Below are 21,542 nucleotides of genomic sequence, written 5' to 3' on the forward strand. Positions count from 1 at the left end.
TATAGGCTTTGGCTTTAGTACTGGCCATTCATGTCTCTGGGGCCGGCTCCCAGCTTCCGGGCACCAGCTTCCATAGTTACATGAAGGGCCAGAGGATGCAGACAGGAGAAGAATACTGTATAGAGCACTTCAAAACACTGAAACTTTGTATTTGTTTTTTTCACTGTTGTTCATTATGTTTTTTTCCTGGTGATTCACCTGGTAAGTCCCAATAAAAAGTTAGCAAATTTGGAAATCTAAATTGGTTCAGATGAACTTTATATCACATGAACAATTTGAAAGTATATGAAAGACAAAATGAAATCACAGCAAGGTTAACATTCAGTTCTTAGGTAGAAAAGGAACAGTAGTTGGTTAATATTCATTATCCACCATTCCTACAGTCAATTCTTGAACACACAGCTTTATTGCATAGTTATAATTCCAACTTGCCAACCACGCCCTTCTCTAATTGAATTTACACTCTCAGCACCTTCCCCCCTACAGGAGGGAAGTAGGGAGGGAGGTGGCATCCTGGACGGTCCCCCGGGAAGGAGAGCAACACGACGAGACAACCACAAGCTTAATCTCTTCCCACTAGTGTGGTCCCTGTCTATGCAGTGACACCCTCAGAGATCGGGGTCAGCCGAATACTAATGACATGTTTGATTGATGGCAGTGTCAGGGATTGAGAAAGGCCTTGCAAAATTAATGACTGCTCAACGTCCTGAGAAAAGTTAAGGAGGTCTGTTAACAAAAGGACCTCCTCCCCCATGTTTAACTCTGAAAATTGGTCTCTAAAGTCCAGTCCAATACGTTAAGAGATTTTAATTTTTTTACTAAAGTTTTCAACCAACAAGTTTGAAAAGTTACTTAACACATTCGGATGTGAATTTAGGTTAAAACACAAAGACACTATCCCCTCCTGCATTCACACTGGCCCACTGAACTCTCATCCAGACCTCTAACCACCCCGAAACCCTGTGTCTAGTATTCATAATATTAGTAGCAGAGGGGAGCCAACCAGAGACCATGGGCTGTCCTGGTAGTGCAATTTAGATCCTTTGAGGTAACCAGTGGATGAATGTGTGGCAGGGGAAATCCCACAGGTTGGTCCACATGAGGCAAGGTCACCATGCTTTACTGCTCTAACCTCCCACCAGTCTCTTTATTGCCTTCCCCAATTGGGTTTTTATTAAATCACATGCAGCTGTGCAGCCCATCGGAGAAGACAGAGAATATACCCATGCCACTCCAGCTCCATAGCCTAGGCTTGTTGTGATTATGGGAAGTAAAAATTACTATTCTGAACAAAGAATGTGCTTTTAGTTAATCAGGATATTACAACTGTGTAACTGCTTGACAACATAAAAACAAAACAAAAATGGTTTATTCGGAGAGTTACGGTTTGCTAAAAGCCTCAAAAGAAAGGAAATTCAACCGATCACGACAACCTAAACTCTACGGATACACAAACAAGGACTTTCCAGCACACAGCTTTCACAACTGTTATTACACTTTAGCTATGTACTCACCACTGGGCACCTGTTAGCACATCAAATGAAGATTTGTTTGTAGTTATTTCATTATTTTAAAGAATGACAATTTGTTTATAATTATCTTAAAAACCTTTGGAGGTAATTTCTTGACTTATTTCAACAGTAAACATTTATTTCATAATCCTGAGAGTCTCTTGCAAGAAATTGCATGTACAGCAAGAACTAATTTAACTGTACATGTATGTTGGAGGACAGGCCAGAAGGTACACGGATTTAAAAGTCACAAAAACAATTAAAGTTCATCTCATTCATCAAACTGACTTAAAAAGCAATCAGGCATAGAAAACTTTGGCACAGGCTGGTGGTCAGCAATTTAAGACAGTAAAACATGGGAAGTCATCAGCTCATTCTGTCAGTTTTTTGTATTTATTGGCGGGGGGGCGGGGGGGACTAGGAAAATCAAGGTGCTTTTTTGGCCTGTAAGATCCAGTGTTTAAAGTAGTCCACTTCCAGTGCGCGGGCTGACAGTACAGACTGAGGATCATATTCATTGTTGAAGCGCAGGTCCAAATGATGGGCACCATCAGGAATTACTATGGCAACCAGAGAAGCAGAGATGCTTTGGGTCACTCCTCCCCCCGACCATGGGTCAAGACCCCCATTACTGCGAGCGACAGACAGACAAAGAGATGTAGAGAGACAAAGTTGACTTAATGAAAACAGTGCACATTTTTTAACAAGCCCAAAGTGTATAGAAGACGCAGTTCTGATGAAAGCGCAGGTAAAGTACCTGAAAACAATGTTACTATGAGAGGAAATGTCAAATCCCCCATAGACAATGTGAGCCCAGTCAAGCCGTGGCCTCACTCCAAACAGGTTATTGCACTCATCTGAGAAGGCCTGGAAGTTCCATTCCTGAGGCTCAAACATGTCCTGGACCCCATCAGTGCACATAGGCATCACCATCTCTGTACAGGCCTGGGAGAAAATGTATGCACTATTACAAGAGTAAAAAAAATCTATTGCACTTTGGGGACATTTATAAATAAATGAAATGAAAACAGACAAATATTTTGTAAATACTTGACACACACGTTAATGATGCCTCATACACAGTGACCTGAGTAATTATGCTTGTTGTGTTACCTGATAATACCAGCCAATGAGGCCTAGGTTTCCAGTGGCAGTTTGGGATGTGTTGAGGCAGGCTGTGTTTCCTGTGTAGTTGTAGTAGACCTTCACAGCCTGGGAGATGCCCTGCAGTAGCTGGTAGTCAGACACAGTGGCATCCAAATGAAGGTACTTACAGACCACCTAGAACCACCCACATTCATTCATTCAAGGAAGAAAATAAATATTTAAATATTGCAAATGTGTAAAGATATAGTTCTTTCCAAACAACCTACAACTAAAGTTGTATTCTAGTCAAAAACACAACTGGCTCACAATATAGAGGCTTAAATTCCCCAATATCTGTTATGTTTACAAGACATTTACTTGTGGTAATAAATCCCCTTACAGGCATCTGATTTGCATATGAAATTGAGTGGAATGAAACTAAGCTTAACTAGAATATATGGCTCTCAACCTGGTATGAGGCGGCACCCATTCTGTTCAGCCATGCATGATCGAAAGATTTAAAACTTTGCCAAGATGACCCGCCCCTCATCCTCACACACCAGATTGTGTTCCAGAGATTAATTTCTTTCAATTTGTTATTTTCATTTCCTTTTTGTTTGATGTCCATTTCTTTTTCAGTACAGTTACTGAACTAGTTGTTATGGTAGCAGCATAGTTTGTTGTGTTGTTTTGTCTCTCTGTAGAAAGGGGAGACTGTTCCCACTTGTTAGGAGGTTGGAGGGAAACTGTGGTAGCGTGGAGTCTGTTACTAAGTCTTTTGTCTACAGGCTGGAGAGGGTGCTGGACGATGGAAGAGGAGGGGTACAGACATGACCAACCACAGATTTATACTGTGAAAATATCCAATTGCTCTAAAGAACTTTTCACTACTTTTCAGATAGGATTAGGCTTATGCATTCATCTCAGACAACACATTTCCCTCCTCTAAGCCCTCAATACCCCCTTCTCACAGTCACTCAGATAATCACATTAGCTTTGTCATTAAAAAAGCTCTTCTTTGCGCCCACTACCTAAACCGCTTTAACCACCCATAGGGGTCGCATACATTACAGGCTTTTAGTAAAAAAAAACCTTTGAATGACCTTTCAGTGTAGATCTCAGCCAACTTGTTATGCCTGAGATGGTTTTGTATCTGCAAAGTATGCATGACTATAGCAAAAGGCCATTAAAATAAACCAAAGGAAAAGTATACACTACTGAGAGGGGAAATTGCTTGTAACAAATATAATGTTGTGTGGATCACCGCAGGCTGGTGAACAGGCCCTGAAAGGGGTGTTCAGGTCAATAGTGGGACATTATGCACCTGACACGCCAAAACTTCTGGGTAACGAGGCAATGGGCAAGTATATCAAATTCTTACTTGAGCCTTGACACCATCACATGCTGAGCAATGCCCATGCAGACAAAAGACATGTCTGGATGTGCATTGACTTCACAAATCATAAAATAAACTAGCATCACTATAATCATCCCACTAACAAGATTATATAGGTTAACAATTCACTTAAAATGTATAATGCATGACACGATACTGCACATTTTTGTACCAAGCTGCTATGACTTAGAAATAAACAGGCATCACTTTGATGTGTTCATGGTCATTTTTGTATTCAATACCATTTTCTTGTGTACATTTACATTTATTCATTTAGCAGACGCTTTTATCCAAAGCGACTTCCAACAGAGAGCTTTACAAAAGTGCATAGGTCACTGATCATAACGAGATAGCCCCAAACATTGCGGGCAGCCAAAACATGAAGCATACATTGTGAAAAACCAAATAAGTGCCAAAGGGAAGAACCATAAGAGCATGTAGTTAAACAAGTTACAATTAAACAACATGAACCTCAAAAAGTGCAAGGGTGTACCTGTAGAAAAGCAATCAACAGTAAAATATTTCACAGCGAGTACAAGTATTTAGATCCGTTACAACTAACCAACAAGAGCAACAAGTCTTTCAATAAGAGTCATTGTGATCCTGGAGGAAACTAGCATCAGGTCCAGCAAATCATTCCTAAGTACCGTTGTACTCCCGGAACAAGTTTCTTGAAGGTGGGGAGACAGTCAGTGTCTCTGATGGAGGTGGGGAGTTTATTCCACCATTGGGAGGCCAGACAGGAGAAGAGCTTGTGTTGGGACCGGGCACTCTTGAGCGGTGGGACCACCAGACGGTTGTCAGAAGAAGACCGTAGGTGGCGGGTGGGGGTGTAAGGCTGAAGGAGAGACTTTATGTAGTTGGGTGCAGACCCGTTCACCGCTCGGAAGGTCAGTACCAGGGTCTTGAATCTGATACGGGCCATGATGGGTAGCTAGTGAAAGGAGATAAGTAGCGGGGTAACATCGGAGCGTCTGGGTAGGTTGAAGACCAGGCGGGCTGCTGCGTTTTGAATCCTCTGGAGAGGGCGGGGTTGCGCATGCTGGGAGACCGGCGAGCAGCGAGTTGCAGTAGTCCAACTTTGAGAGGACAAGTGCTTGGACTAGCAGCTGGGTGGAATGTTCAGACAGGTATCTCCTGATCTTCCGGATGTTGTAGAGGGTGAATCTACACGACCGGGAGACTGCAGCAATGTGGGCTGTGAGGGAGAGCTCGTCATCCATGGTAACCCCAAGGTTCCTGGCAGAGGATGAAGGGGTCACTGTCGCAGATCCCAGGGTGATTGAGGGCTCGTGGGAGATGGAGGGCTTGGTCTGGATGATGAGAAGTTCTGTTTTGGCGAGGTTCAGTTGGAGGTGGTGCTTGGTCATCCAGGCGGAGATGTCTGTGAGGCAGGCCTCGATCCTAGCTGAGAGCCCCGGATCAGTCAGGGGGAACGACAGGTACAGCTGCGTGTCATCAGCATAGCAGTGGTAGGAGAAGCCATGGGAGGTGATGATCGGTCAAGTGAGGTGGTGTACAGGGAGAAAAGGAGGGGTCCAAGGACGGAGCCCTGTGGGACACCAGTGGAGAGCTGGCGGGGTCCTGACACTTTGCCTCCCCAGGAGACCTGGTAGGATCTTCACGACAGGTAGGATGAGATCCACTGAATTGCAGTGCCAGTGATGCCCATTTCAGAAAGTCTGGCGAGCAGGATCTGATGGTTAACCGTATCAAATGCTGCAGAAAGGTCCAGCAGAATGATGACGGATGACCTTGAAGCCGACATTGTTGTGCAATGTCACCTGACCAGACGCAATGAAGCAGTTCTGAGTTTTGAAGGAGCATTGTCAAATGAAAATCTTATATAGGAGACATAAGAAAATAATGGTTTAATACTGTTGCTAATCTAAAGAAAAGCAACCCTGACAAGAACTGGGATCTTTATTAATATTAATGAAGTGTCTTGAAAGCTGTAGTACACAAATGCTACAAAAGCTTGAAAGACTCACACCCACTTGTAACACAAGTGAAACTGAATAACTCAAAGGCAATTGAGAACAGACTCTGTCAAAACCAATCACTGTATCTTAACCAAATTAAATAACACAAAGCCTCATACGTCCGAATCACAGCCATGCATATATTTGCATGCTTGTATTTCATTTGTTAAAATACAATTAAAATTGCATTTCATTTGTTCACCTGTATGGGCCAGCGAGGAAGTGGCTGGAGGAAGTTGGCCTCGTAGGGATAATCTACCATGGCTAGATTCACCCAGGTCTCTTGAAGCCAGGACTTGAAGCCAGCTGAGTCCTGCTTTTTAAGTGGGAAACATAAGCTGAACTCCCGAGACAGCCACTGAAGACCGTCATCTGCAATGACATGACAAAAAAGTGAAACACGGTCTTGGTGAAGACTAGACTTCTACATCCGGATTGTTAACTTCTTAGAGCATAACACACATTACCAGTGGAGGAGATATTATCAATGGCCTTCCACGATCTCCTGATGTTAACATCGCATTTCAGTCCACTCCTGGCAAAATCTTCTGTGACTATTTTATAGAAGTTTCCACAGGGTACCATATTAGGGAACTGCCAAATTGGAGCAGATGCAGCCAAAGCTCTGGAATAGACCACCAAAAACCTTACCACAGTAAAAAGACAAAGCAAAACAACAGCATATAGACAAGTACACATTTAGTCTTAAAGAGCACAGGTTTTAATCAACATTAAAAACATGTAGAAATTACTCTTACCCAACTACAACATTAGGATATTTCATCCTCATCCAGGCAGAAAGCATACCACCATAAGATCCCCCAATAGCAATGACAGGGCTCTCCTCTGCTCCTACCACTGTCCTCTTCAGCTCTCTGATCAGAACAGCAAAGTCGGCCAGTGCCTGCTCTGATGTCAGATAGTTCAGGTGTTTGCTGTCCTGTGCATCAAAATAACAGCATAGCAGCAGAAAGTTGGTTACCTGTAATTTGTTTATGTGAATGGGTCTGACATACATTAATCCCACTTCAAAGTAAAACCCTAGTTCTAGGTATAAAAGAGGTCAATGTAATAATAAGAGTATACATACACTGTAGGAGTCAACACCAAAAGGCATGGATTCACCATAGTAGCGGTGTTCTGCAAAGACTAGCATGGCACCCAACTCCTCCGCAACATCCCACATGAAACCCTGCAGTCAGAAGACATCATGTTTGTCAACGCACAACATTAACCAATGCCTGCTAGTAGATTAAAAAAACAAGGGAGGTGATTACAGTGTTGTTGCAGAACCATGTGATGTCTCCTTCATTGCCAGTGTAGAAAAGTATAGGACCTCCTTTATGGTGCCAGTGCTGCTCAGAAACAAGGTATCTTTGTTTGAATGTTCCATCTTCCAGGAAACCAAAGTGATCGATCTGCAAACACAGAAAGGTAAAGAGAATACCTTTAAAGCCGTATCAAACCATCTTAGTAATTATTTTATCATTCAATTTCACAATGTCTGTCTTTGAAGAAAATACTACAGTGACACCATTATGTCTGGGTGGTGCAGATGTTTCAGTTTAATCCTCACCACTGCTGGGTGTGATCAATTAATATTTGGCATGGTGCCACCAGTGTATTGGGATGTGACAATCTCTAGGCTGGAAGCAAGGATAATGAGCTGCAACTTGTATTAAAACCAAGATCAAGTTTCAGGGATGCCACATTAGTTCCAGTTTAGCAGAGTCCTTTCATCAAACAGGGGCTTCTCAACTCAATTTAGCCATCCTCATCCCTCTATGGTTCCAAAGTGAAGCTCAACATGGCGGACTTGCTTATGCATATTTATTTGTCACGAACTGCTCATCCAAACAACTACATATGCGACACTGACTGGAAGACTATGGCACCACATGTGACTTGAGTCAAGAAAATAGTGGAATAGTGCCACCTGGTGGTGGTGCAGGTCGATTTTTTTTATCACACTTGGGCAGTTTCCTAACCCCAGCCAATCTTGCCCTTTCCCTTTCTTTAACCTGCAAATGGGTAAGTAGGTCCCAAGAGAATGCTTATTCATGCTTTCAAATCAGATTGTTACCCAATCATAATTGAAGAACAATATGCCGGCAACTGACAAACTCCAGTATTCCAGTTAAGTAAAATATAGTAGGTATGAATGGAGACTACATATAGACTTCCATGCTTTGTCTGAGGGTAGACTAAAGCCAAGAGGATTTCCTTTGGACAACAGCAAGATAATTAGCTATTCCCTTCAGACCACAGTTTATGAGAAAGGATGCGAAATGTTTGGCTTCGCCGGCTGACTTTATTTCCTCCTTCCTGAGTTTACATGTTGAAAAACTATAGCCTAATGTTATTGATGGGGGAAAGGGTAAGAAAAAAGCCTAACAATAGGAACGTGTACGGTTCCTTTCTCTCCAGTTCCTTAGGAGATGAGTCCGATAGACGGTTGCAAGGGCTTGATGAGGCAAAATCACAATAAGGAGGAAACGTATCTTGTGATCATGCGGCTGGGACAAATGCACGTGACAATCAGTCACAATCATGATCGATAAAAAATTGTTAGTGGTCCTGTTTGTTAGTTGTTTGTGCCTGGCATGGAATTAGGGTTAGTTTATAATACTGTAACCAAAACTTGTCTTTGAAGCCAGGACAGTTCTGCTGGAACCGCGAACACAGTTACAGTTGACATATCAATAATACCCAAACAGTTCTGATCAAGTAGGTTTATATGTGATCAAATTGAATGAAACTTGAGTTAAGGATAGCCTATATTTGAAAGAGAAGTAGGCTACAATTATTTGTTAATCAGTTAGCCTCGGCTAGCCTAATTAGGCAGAACAGTTGTCCAGATAGACTATAGCTACAGTCGCATGAAATTTTGCCAAAATATACAAATGGAGAACACAAATGAACATGACAAAAACTCACCTTTTGTTCATAATACAACGTTTTATAGGTGATCGCGACCCCTTTTTCAGACGTGAAATCTAAAACGCCACGTCTCGATAAAAGTTGAGACTTGAGAGCAAACACGTTAAAACAAAAGAAACTTAATAAAACGATGCTCATATGAGCAGGTCTAAACACAGTGCTAAATTCTGATCTCATCGTTGCCGGTGATGTCAAGTGCAAGACAACAGTAACATTTGCTGAGTGTGCACTGACTGTAATGCCATAGGAAGGAAGGAACTAGTATACTAGAGGAAGTTACATGTCGGCTGGTCAGAGAAGATCCTTCCGATCTGATTCATTCAGTCACACTGTAGCATAGACTGCTGTATCTATTTAGCTATTAATCAAGTAACCTACGATTTCAGGCTATTGGTTGCTGGAATAAACAAAATAGCCTACGACCGACGTCCAGCCTTTTCCTCTTCCTGTGTGTGTAGGCCTTGAGCAGTTGTAGGACTTTGTAATGCCTATGTTCTCCAATTTAAATGGTTGCAAACCACCAGATGTCACTGTGCTCTTAGTTTTCACAGCCTCTATTGTCTGTTCTGTATATCCCAGCATCAAATGATTCTTACTGTACACTGAGGGCACTAGTATGAGTAACCACAGTAGGTTTCAGGCATGTGACACTTTCCTAGTCAGAGTTAGCAGGGGGTGCATTTCATGGCAAGAAGGAATACAACAAGCCTGTCGTGAAATGCAACCCCCTCTATTGTCTGTTCTGTATATCCCAGCACCAAATTATTCTGTACACTGAGGGCACTAGTATGAGTAACCACAGTAAGTTTCAGGCATGTGACACTTTCCTAGTCAGAGTTAGCAGGGGGTGCATTTCATGGCAAGAAGGAATACAACAAGCCTGTCGTGAAATGCACCCCTCTCTATTGTCTGTTCTGTATATCCCAGCATCAAATGATTCTGTACACTGAGGGCACTAGTATGAGTAACCACAATAAGTTTCAGTCATGTGACACTTTCCTAGTCAGAGTTAGCAGGGGGTGCATTTCATGGCAAGAAGGAATACAACAAGCCTGTCGTGAAATGCACCCCCCTCTATTGTCTGTTCTGTATATCCCAGCATCAAATGATTCTTACTGTACACTGTGGGCACTAGTATGAGTAACCACATTAAGTTTCAGGCATGTGACACTTTCCTAGTCAGAGTTAGCAGGGGGTGCATTTCATGGCAAGAAGGAATACAACAAGCCTGTTGTGAAATGCACCCCCCTCTATTGTCTGTTCTGTATATCCCAGCATCAAATGATTCTTACTGTACCCTGAGGGCACTAGTATGAGTAACCACAGTAAGTTTCAGGCATGTGACACTTTCCTAGTCAGAGTTAGCAGGGGGTGCATTTCATGGCAAGAAGGAATACAACAAGCCTGTCGTGAAATACACCCCCCTCTATTGTCTGTTCTGTATATCCCAGCATCAAATGATTCTGTACCCTGAGGGCACTAGTATGAGTAACCACAGTAAGTTTCAGGCATGTGACACTTTCCTAGTCAGAGTTAGCAGGGGGTGCATTTCATGGCAAGAAGGAATACAACAAGCCTGTCGTGAAATGTACCCCCCTCTATTGTCCGTTCTGTATATCCCAGCATCAAATGATTCTTACTGTACCCTGAGGGCACTAGTATGAGTAACCACAGTAAGTTTCAGGCATGTGACACTTTCCTAGTCAGAGTTAGCAGGGGGTGCATTTCATGGCAAGAAGGAATACAACAAGCCTGTCGTGAAATGCACCCCCCTCTATTGTCTGTTCTGTATATCCCAGCATCAAATGATTCTTACTGTAAACTGAGGGCACTAGTATGAGTAACCACAGTAGGTTTCAGGCATGTGACACTTTCCTAGTCAGAGTTAGCAGGGGGTGCATTTCATGGCAAGAAGGAATACAACAAGATTGTCGTGAAATGCACCCCCCTCTTTTGTCTGTTCTGTATATCCCAGCATCAAATGATTCTGTACACTGAGGGCACTAGTATGAGTAACCACAGTAAGTTTCAGGCATGTGACACTTTCCTAGTCAGAGTTTGCAGGGGGTGCATTTCATGGCAAGAAGGAATACAACAAGATTGTCGTGAAATTCACCCCCCTCTTTTGTCTGTTCTATATATCCCAGCACCAAATTATTCTGTACACTGAGGGCACTAGTATGAGTAACCACAGTAAGTTTCAGGCATGTGACACTTTCCTAGTCAGAGTTAGCAGCAAATTCCATCCTTGGAATGCCATGAAATGCTCTCCCCCTGCATACGTTTCTTGCCTTATAATACAGCATTATGTACATTTAATAGCATAAATGTAATACCAATACATGTGTATGTATAGGGTGGACAGGTCTGAAATCAGAATAGTCTGAAATCAGAATAGTAGAATAATTATGTTTTATTTTTTAATTTATTTCATTGACTTAAACAATAAGAGTAATATTTCCTATCTTAAAAAAGGATTTGATGGTGAGAACATTTATTTTGATGTTATACATAGTTGATACATAGTTTTTAGTACTTCTCTTTTGTAGGCTATAGGCAAATGAACCTTTGGTCCCTTTTCAGGACAGCTGATAGCCTATTCTGGATCAGAAGGCTGTTGTTTTCGACCTGTCTGAGTAACCCACCCTAAGCGCAGGCTAACTGCATTAAAATCGCATGCCTTTGAACCTATACATTAGTATGAAGAGACATGTGAAATACTTTGAATCTGCTACACAAAATAAATTTCCTTTGGTAATCATACTGGGGTATATTTCCTCTGAATGCGATGTCGTGGAGCAAGAATGTTGGTTCGCGTTCGTTACTATACGGTTTGAATGACGAATTTTAAGGATTTTGTGTTGAAAATAGCATTTGATATTTACACAGATAACCGACAATCTTCTCTTGAATTTTATAAAAAAGAAAGTATAATGTGAGACTTCTGTCTCCCCTTCGTTTGGTTGCGATATGAAGACAAAATCCTTCACTCTTTGATTCGCGCGCGCTCCCGCGAGGGGGTGCCAATCCATAGAGTCATGCATCGGGTGATACAACACCCGCACACAACAGGAAGAAAGATCCTATTCGGATTATGCATTCTCCTTGGTCACACCCTAACTAACTCGATTCCTCCAAAGACCCAGATCACGAATTTTTTATTAAGCCGACCTACTGCGTGCTTTTCGCCTTTACCAAAACCTTTATAAAAACGGAGAGGAAATTTTCTGACAAGTGAGATGCAAAAATAGGCCTACATTTCATAAAGCTAGGGGTTCATAACTTGACATTTCTCATCCACTTCAATACTTTTGAATATACTCTACTCTAAAAGGGAATAGGCTTCAGCATAAATGGATAGTTGTAGTCGTGATTATCGTGATTATTTTATTTAATACACTTTAGCATGTAAAGGGAAAATATCAAAGGTTCAAATAATTGTTTTGTTTTACATTATTATGATTAAAGTATTATTTGAGGGTAAAAATATTAAAAAGATACAAAACAGTAAACATAAAACAAAATTATACTAACAGCATAAAATTAATAGCTTATGCAAAGTTAAATACAGGTCTAAAAATAAACATCTGCATCAAACAATAACAAAACACACTACAGTACAATTATATATTATGGTGTTGAGTAAACCATCACATTATGGCAAATGTATATAAAATAAAGCTAGACACTTAAATCCTATGTAAAAGCATGCTTAAAAAGTCACTTGAATAAGGAATATAGATGCTAATTATAAAACAAAAATCTCAGGAGACATGGCTTACTGTGGCAATGTCAAAGCATGGCAGGGTAAAGACATTGAATAGAAAAGATAAAGAGATGGTGCACAGAAAATAGGTAATAATGAAATGATTTGTCTTCCTAGAACCCTTGTTAATGCATTAAGTGACCACTGCTGCAATCAACTGTGAAATACTATGTCTGGTATCATTCAACTTATGGCAGGTACTGCATTACTAAATACATACATTTAGCTCAAATGTAATTAACACACACAAAAAGAAAAAGATATGCTTTGCATTGTTACTGACGCAACAAAGACAAATTTAAAATATAACTATAAACAAATATTCAGACTTGAAAACAGAAACATACATCATAGCAGCAGGTAAAATTAGAGTCTGATAAAGAAAAGATATTCACAGTTTCTTTGTAAAACATAACATTCAGATTATTGTGTCAGTAAAAACACTCCTAAGACCAAGATGACAGATAATAAACAAAGAAAGAACACAAAACCAGCTGATAGCGTTCACATGCAATACTGCATTTCAATCAGACATGTCACAAACTGGAAAACAGATGGAGAGTTCTGTTGTGAATAGGACCTCTAGTGAATTTCTTTTTTGAACCCCAAATTTCGTTAAACCACTTAACTACCCATACGCTTCAAACAATTAATATAAAAGAGCAAACCCCTTTGTTATTAGTTTTTCCTTTTTTCCATAGCAGCTCTAAATTGATCAGGAACGTATTTGGACCTGTACACAATATTAATGTATTTACTTGATAAATTGGCTAGAATAGCAAACAGAATAATGAAAGCAGCCAAGCTAAGACTGTATTCTCTTGCAAACAAGCTGTAACTATTTGTAATAAGTAGTCTACTTAAATTTCCAAAAGGACAAAATGGTTTGTATGCCTGTAACAAAATGTCTGTGGTGGTTTCAAATGAGGCCATACTGCTGGTGAATTTTCATTCCAATCCAATTGAACAAAACCCATGTATTTCTCTGTCTAAAATGATCTGAGATCCTAGCTCCCAAAACATTCATTTACAAATCCTTATGCCTCACATAAGGTAACAACAAAGATAATTATAGTTTGCATCCTGTTGAACTGTAGTTACTGTTTCACATTACAGCAGCAGCTTGAATTGTTTTGCTCCAAATGAACGTTTAGTTATTCCTGTTATAACAAAGGATGCCTACTTAATAAACTCCTTAGTTCAGCTTCTAGACATGAGACTTGGCAGCTTATTGGAGGACTGTGGCAATGTATCCCTGTCATCTGAACTGTACAGTAAATGGCTGGTTCCCATGACGACCACTATGTTCTAATTGAGGCTGCAGCAGCTTAAGTAGCTAATGCTTTTGCCCTCCCCAGGCATTGGGGCAGTGTCATTGTTGTCCAGCGTATTCTGCTTGGCGTCTTGAATCAGTTCACAAGCCAGATCAAGGAAGAGTTTCTCCACATTGTCTGACTCTTTGGCTGAAGTCTCCAAATAGAGCATGCTTTGAGAAACAGCAAACTCTTCAGCCCTCTGCCTCAATACTTCTCTTTTTTCAGCAAGGTCTATCTTATTACCTGTGGAAGAAAAAGTGAAATGTTACAGCAGTTAATTATACACCGTCTGGTTTAAGAAAAGGTGTTTAGAATGTAAAAGCCAATAAAATAAAACTAAATACTCACCCACCAAGATGGTCACCACTTGGTTGTTAGCGTACTGTTCAATCTCTTTCAGCCATTCTGGAAGGCACCGGAAGGAGTCCTCACAGGTGATATCATAGGTAAGGATAAGGGCGTTGGCACTACGGTAGTAACTCTGAGTAATGGAGCGGAACCTCTCTTGTCCAGCTGTGTCCCATATTTGCAGCTGTAATCCAGAGTTTAAATTAATATCGAGCCACTGACAAGGAATGCAGCAGCAAGTTATAAGTTCCTACATTGTTTTGCTTTATTTTGTCATGGTGATATGGTGAAAGTTGGTGAGGCCAACATAGCAAGGGTTGTACTTCTGTAACAGGTGTGTTGGAAAAAAACGTTGGTGTTGCACTGTTCACTCAATAATAATGACAATGACAATAATGACACATGGGCTTGTGTTTTAAAGGTTGGGAGTAAGGTCATAATTTCCATTAGGCTATTGTCTCACAAAAGCAAGCAGCATAGACAGACCTTTACTTTCAATCCTTTAATTTCCACTGTTTTGATCATAAAATCAACTCCTATTGTAGCCCCTTGACCAGGTGGGAAAAGGCCCTGTCGAATAGAATAAACAAATCAGATCAAGTAATCAAGAAATTTGTATTGACTCTTCAGTCATCATTACACATCATGTTATGCATAAAACATACCTGAGTAAAACGTCTGACTAAACAGGTCTTTCCGACACCAGCGTTTCCTATTAGCACAATTTTGAACAGGTAGTCATAATCCTCCATGCTCATGCTAACCTGTAGATGGGCAAAATGAGACTAAGGAATTAGTGCAATTGTATTATAAAATTGCCATTAGCAGGATGCCGATCATTATTGCTGAAAACACATGAGAAGGTTATGAAGAACACCAACACCCTCCGTTCATCTTGGAGAGTTCTTTTGACTGGTTATCTGGTAGGAGGATGCAGGAAACATTGGAATTTGAAGGCCATGAGCTTTGCAAGACCCTGCTTTAAACCATGATGAAGTACAGTAGCTACCTTGGCAACTATTTGTTGTGTAGAAAGCCGCGCTGTGTTACATAAAACGCCGTACAAGTCTTTGTAATGCCATTTGTTAGCGTACATAGCTACCACGTTCATACGGTTATAACCGTATTTGTCCCGTTATAGATAGCCTTAGCAAACTAGCAGTACAGTCTCGTTACTGGCCTCCGTCCTCTGTCTGTTAACATTGCCTGGCATAGCTACTGTACTGCTATTGCATTTTCAGCCATCCGAAAGTGTACTTACAACAAAAAAGGGTAGCGATAGTTATGTAATGATGAGCTGTCACTGGGGTTAATTCAACAACAGTGGTTGGCTGCCCCCACCCCAGATGGTGATGCTGATGATGGCGCTAGCTGAATTACTAGCTAGCTAGACTAGACTGACTATCCAGCTAGTACTAACAGCATTCGTATGTGACCAGGGCCTCACCTTAACAAAGCTAGCGAAAAGACAACATTAAGTGCACCACTAGCTAGCTAGTTTGCTAGCACGGCTCAGTATCCAGATGCTGGAGCCGGTGGCTACTGTAACATATTAGAAGATAGCATAGAAAGTACGGGTTGTGGATGTGGTAATTGTAAGATTGAATGTTATTCGTACTTACCAAAACCTGGGGAACTCCCCTAAATACAGACTATGTGGTATGCATCCGGTCAGTTTGATCAAGAGTATGATCTCGACCACACAGCCTAGAGCAGTAGAGGCTCAGTCAGAATTATCAGTGAGTGTGATGTCACCAATGGCATTGCACTGTGTGGTAAAACTGGTGAACGATTCAAAACTTCGTTGTGTATTTGATGAAGCAAAGTCAAAGAGTTGACAAATGTCATTAACATCCTTGGGTGTAATGTGTGGTAATGAAAGGACAGTTCTCATAATTATTTTAGGCTATATGTTATTGTTCTGATTGTCAATATATTTTGGCTGTAAAGTTGGCTTGTTATTCACATCTTCGAGGAACATTTATAAAACAAGTGAGTTCATGTGTAACACATCCATCCATGTATATTTTGACTGAAGGTAGGTGTATAAAAATGCTCAATCAAATGCTGTGTATATGATTAAATAAATACTTTAAGTCATGCACTCCAGGAAACAGTGGCGCATCCAGAACACTACTGCTTTAGGCTACTCTTCAAGTCATGACCCAATGGGTCAACCAGCTGATGACCAGAGCGGTGCTTAATTTGAACAGGTGTTGTGCTGAAAACCGTTCCACTGCCAGAATCGAACTCCTTCTCGTGAATGCGCACACTGACTCGCTTTCTCGTGGATATGTTGGTCCTTTGCAGCTCTTACTAGAAGAAAACATTATTTCTTGGTTTCCGCATTTTACTATAGAAAATAATATAGTTGTTTGTTAACATGGTAGACACTTATGATGTGCGGTTTTATCTTGATTACTATTTGTTTTAAGTGTATTACTCTATAAATACATTCATTTATACAACTTATAGGCTACTTGTATAAACAAATACTTGAATGTACGAATACATGTCTTATAAAATGCGTTAGGTTTATCATCTGGCCATAGCTGTTCACTTTGCAGGCTTCCAGGAAATTATTTTCCCCCTGTGTTCTCAGTGTAAGAGACTGCTGTATAGATGAAATGACTTGCCTATTTATCGTACAATAAATAAACAATGGTTTATTTGTGCCTGCAACAAAACGTAAAGTTGTGTGTTAAAAACGACACACACAGAATAATAAAATTAATAATTATAAACTAAAATATAAACAACCGTCCGAACCAGACAATGCTCACGAAGAACTAGGCCGTTTCACTTCAAATTGGGACACTTAGTAGCTTACTGTAAATCAGAATCAGAATTCGGTTTATTCGCCATATGTTATACAAACACGGAATTTACTGTGGCAGGGAGGTGCAAAACACTAAACATATACAGATCTTAAATTAAGTAAAAGTACAAAAGTTTAACTATTTCTAAGAACTAAACAATCTAAGAATACAACAATTTAAATATAAAATAAAATATATATAAAAATAAGAATAGAATGAGCAGCGTGAATGGTCAACATAGTGCAATCGGATACTGAGATAAAGTGGCTTATGCATACTGAATTGCCATTAGATGGACTTATAATAGTTAAATAAGTGAATGAATGTCAATGGGAGTCCTTGGCCTTGTTGAAGAGGCCAGTAGCAGATGGAAAGAAACTGTTCTTATGGCGTGAGGTTTTGGTCCTGATGGACCGCAGCCTTCTGCCAGAGGGGAGTAGCTGGAACAGGGAGTGACCAGGGTGGGAGGGGTCGGCCACAATCTTCCTCGCACGCCTCAGGGTCCACGAGGTGTGCAGGTCCTCGAGGGTAGGCAGTAAATGACAGTAGCGCTACTGTACGCAACACTAGAGCTAGCTGTTACAGACTCAGGGACTGACTAACGATTGAGAAATACAATTTACTATACTACCGTATAGCCTACTTTAAAGCCTGTATTTGAGTGCAAATGAACTAACCAACATCAATAAATGTACCTTATGCTCATGCAAAGTGGGTAGAGTACAGTTTAAGCTAACACACGCGGTTATATAAATCGCATTCAGCTCAACCAAGCAACAAGAGAAAGGTCATGATTTCGCGCACGCGCAAGGAAGGGGGAACAGGGGAACTGAATTCTCCGGAACACCAGTTTCACGTCTAGGTTGCTTTTCTTAGGTTCGGGTTTTAATGACACAGAAAATATTAGTTCTGGGTAAACCTATAGGGTTTTGGTTATCCTTGGTTCAAACAAACAATGTATCCCTGTTTAGCAATGTCTATGATAAGGTCAGAGACCCACCCGATGTGCTTTACGAGGCGGAATCATGCTGTACTGCATCGTATTATTTCGCCGACCATATTTTTCGGTTACACCCTGCCCTTGTCTTCCTCTTGAGAGGTGAAAGGAGTGTTAACTGAGTAGACAACTAGCAAATCCACAAAGGTGGTTTAGCTAACAATTTGCAAATATGGGTCTTGTACCAGATGAGGCCAAGGTTCTCCCACCACCAGGAATAGTGAACAGAAATTCAGTATGGCTGGGGGTGTTGGGGTGGTGCACAGCGATGCTTCAGAATACCCTAAACCGCAGACCGCCTCTGAAATCAGGTTGGTAGGCTTTTTGGCTAATTTAGCTAAATTACATTAGCCGACGTACTGCATACCTTGCTAACTTGCTCGCTAGTTAGCCCTAGCAGTTTAATTGATTTGCTTCCTAGCAAATAAAGTAACTGGCGTTTTTATTAACTACCGGGCAAACCAGTTGGCTAGCAATGCTAGTTAGATGTCAGAATATAGCGTCACTGTGTCCAATCCCGACCGGTTTTTAGCTAACATTCTGATAAAATGCCACTTCAAATATTGATAAAAATAATCGTATCACGTTTTCAGCTGATTTATTGATTTCACGTTAAGCTTTAACTTCTTACCTTTCGAGCTAAATATTGTTTAAAAATTTAGAGTTAGCTTAGCCTTTACTAGAGCCGGTCAAAAGACGCTGGCGCCGGTAAATTAGCCGTGCGCTACCCTTGTCCAAACCCGACCGCACTTCTAAACACTGGCCGCTGCTGTTTTTCTGGGGATATTAACTTGATCCAGGGTCACCAAACTGACCATCAATGCTGTCAACATATCCGGGGACGTAGTTATGTCCTCCACAATAAGATCACGCTTCAACATCTCCAAACTATGCGATAAAATCTCAATTTGACTGTATACCACCACCTGCTGGATGTTTTGTTGAACTCTTCTCAAAGTTTGCTAGCCCCCATCCCTTCCTCCCCTCGACTACAGATCACGTCACACGTGATCGTGTATTTTCATTGGCAAGACAAAGTAGTGTTAAGCTAGCATTGAAATACACTCATATGCTAACCCATAGTAGCAGTACGATGACAACACAGACACACTTGTCAGAGTAAAGATCGTCGCCCAATCGTCGCCCGAGTGTCGCCGAGTGGTCTTTCGGCCAAAGTAACTTTCCTATATTATTTAGACACGTAAACGTCCATATATGTTCATGAAATTTTACACGTAGATTGTTTGGTATGCCTAAAATAATACTACTTACACTTTGCTGGCGATAGCAAAAGAAAATGCTGGCAAAAAGACCGGAAACTGTTCGGGTTTGGACAATAGTAGTTTACAGCGGTCGGGATTGGACACAGTGACGTTAGCTAGACTAACACTACAGTTGGCAAGGTAGCACTTATTTATAAAGTAGACTTGTGTGTCAAATAATCTATAAACCTGTTTCGTCAGTCTAACGTTACAACACAGTCACATGCTATCTGTTCCTATTGTCAAAAGTATTGGTGGTCAGTGTGTTTTAGCTTGCATTTTGCCTTTGCAGGCGTGCACAGACAAGTCTTGATGTCCACCATTGGTTGGTTCATTGGTTACCATATCACAAAATATGAAAACTACAATTTTGCAAGACTGGACCGAGACATGAACGAGTATATAAGGCTGCATCCAGAAGAGTTTCGAGAGAAAGGTAACTATATGTCATTATATGCTTTGATGAAAAACATAAAACGCAACACATTCCATTCAGATATACAATCATAATCCTAAATTCCACACCAGCCAATATTAATGAATTGTTATGCTTGTCATAGTCTCCATGTGTTTACTTGGGTCAACTGGATGTGCTGCACTTTGCTCATCAGTCAGATCTAAACGTAATGTGTTTCTTATACTTAAGCACAAACAACCTTTTTAAATGATTAGTTGCAAATACCAGGTATTATGTACAGGTATTATTATGACTATGTAATTGCTTGTTTGAAGGGGTTTTTGGTGTGTAATTTCTTGTTCCTTAATTGATTGTATCTCAACAGAGAAAAAGACCTTTGCTGAAATTGTGGAGCCTTTTCATCCAGTACGCTAAGTGTAGGAGGCTGACAAATACAGGAGACACATTTCACAGACCACCATCTGTCCCCGTTGTTGCTCTTTGAATGTGTTCGTATACTGTCAAATTTGGAGTAATGTATATAATAAAACCTACTTAACAAATATACGAATGTCCATTCTTTATATATTTCCTTTTAAAATAAATAATTAAATATTCCATTATTCTATGAATACCAAGTTATTTAATATAGAAGAAAACAACATTGTTTTGAAAGTCAGTTTGGTCAAAGCACATTTATTTCCTTTGATCACTTTCTAAACATAGATGTATTTGAACAATGCGCTTGGTAAAAAATGCAAAGGCAGCTTGTTTCTTTCCATAAAACTGGAGGTTTTTGCAGGTAGTTTAGTTTGCCACTCCAATGATGTCCAAGTACTTAGTTGTGAGGCTCTGGGATTTTTTGGTAAGAGAGCCCATTACAGTGAACAGCCCTCTAAGGTGAAAGTAGAAAAGGGCTTCAGGATCTACCTCCAGCAACGGCCCCAGGGTTGTGTGAAGTTCTGCGTGGGCTTTATCCTTGAGTTCATCGAGGGGAACCAGACCACTCTCCACTTTGTTTCTGATGGCCTTCACCATGAGATAGTCGTCATACAGATCTTTACAGGACCCTTCTGCTGCATCACAGTCTTCAACATAGTCAGATGGCACATCTCTTAAGAGACTGGGTAGGAGGATGGTGTGCTCCATGTTTTGCACAGCTGTGTTGTATCTCCTTAAAGCCAGGAGCAGGAAGCTTTTGTTCAGCTTGGCCTCAGCAGACTGCATGTTTCCAATCAAATTGTTCTGGCTTCTCTGGTGCTGTTGGTATGATGGTGGTAGCCAAAAGTCAGTCTGCAGTGACATGAAAGAACAAGCTGGGTTTTTATGCAAACGCTTGCATGACATTGACTGGCTGGTGATATTATGCAACTAGGTGGTCTGATTTAAGAACATTATGACTGCAATGATGGCTCAAGTTTCTCAATTGTTTGATTTCACAAGCTGCCGTTTTCTTTGGCAGTGACTGAAAGTCCACTGTGACACCATGTGCTGTCTAAAGTGTTTTTCACTATATTACATATAGTATGATTATGTACTGATTTAAATGATTAATTCAGACCTTCTAAACAATCTTTGTGATGGCCATGAAATAAAGTTATTTGTTATACTGTAGCACTATTGAAAGTTATTTTAAACTGCTTCAAGTGGGCAGTGCATTTAAGTTCTGCACTGTTTGCATTGTCAAGTTACTAACATGCATGTCTATCTATTTGATACTTA

General features: G+C 40.7%; 5 protein-coding genes across 5 annotated transcripts in view; 2 read left to right on the top strand and 3 right to left on the bottom strand.

Annotated features, from left to right (window-relative positions):
- The window catches only part of lpar6a (lysophosphatidic acid receptor 6a), a 281,763-nt gene that overhangs the window by 191,812 nt on the left and 68,409 nt on the right, over positions 1–21,542 (top strand). The window lies entirely within an intron of this gene.
- On the bottom strand, positions 1,577–9,354 carry prcp (prolylcarboxypeptidase (angiotensinase C)). The gene is made up of 9 exons (XM_062473280.1): positions 8,913–9,354; positions 7,253–7,393; positions 7,066–7,167; positions 6,734–6,915; positions 6,443–6,600; positions 6,178–6,347; positions 2,625–2,792; positions 2,269–2,456; positions 1,577–2,142 (listed from the first exon to the last, which is right to left on the bottom strand). Exons 1-9 carry the CDS (start codon positions 9,090–9,092, stop codon positions 1,938–1,940), a joined length of 1,494 nt encoding a protein of 497 aa, XP_062329264.1. The 5' UTR covers positions 9,093–9,354; the 3' UTR covers positions 1,577–1,937.
- Positions 12,295–16,108, bottom strand: rab30 (RAB30, member RAS oncogene family). Its single transcript, XM_062472302.1, has 5 exons — positions 15,968–16,108; positions 15,011–15,109; positions 14,832–14,915; positions 14,346–14,529; positions 12,295–14,240 (listed from the first exon to the last, which is right to left on the bottom strand). Exons 2-5 carry the CDS (start codon positions 15,101–15,103, stop codon positions 13,990–13,992), a joined length of 612 nt encoding a protein of 203 aa, XP_062328286.1. The 5' UTR covers positions 15,104–15,109; positions 15,968–16,108; the 3' UTR covers positions 12,295–13,989.
- On the top strand, positions 18,200–20,385 carry ndufc2 (NADH:ubiquinone oxidoreductase subunit C2). The gene is made up of 3 exons (XM_062472307.1): positions 18,200–18,472; positions 19,716–19,859; positions 20,206–20,385. Exons 1-3 carry the CDS (start codon positions 18,334–18,336, stop codon positions 20,253–20,255), a joined length of 333 nt encoding a protein of 110 aa, XP_062328291.1. The 5' UTR covers positions 18,200–18,333; the 3' UTR covers positions 20,256–20,385.
- thrsp (thyroid hormone responsive) lies at positions 20,572–21,130 on the bottom strand. The gene has a single exon (XM_062472306.1). The coding sequence runs from the start codon at positions 21,123–21,125 to the stop codon at positions 20,628–20,630; it is 498 nt and encodes a 165-aa protein (XP_062328290.1). The 5' UTR covers positions 21,126–21,130; the 3' UTR covers positions 20,572–20,627.

The sequence above is a fragment of the Osmerus eperlanus genome, chromosome 11 (genome assembly GCF_963692335.1).
Source record: "Osmerus eperlanus chromosome 11, fOsmEpe2.1, whole genome shotgun sequence".
In the NCBI taxonomy this organism is placed as follows: Eukaryota; Metazoa; Chordata; class Actinopteri; order Osmeriformes; family Osmeridae; genus Osmerus; species Osmerus eperlanus.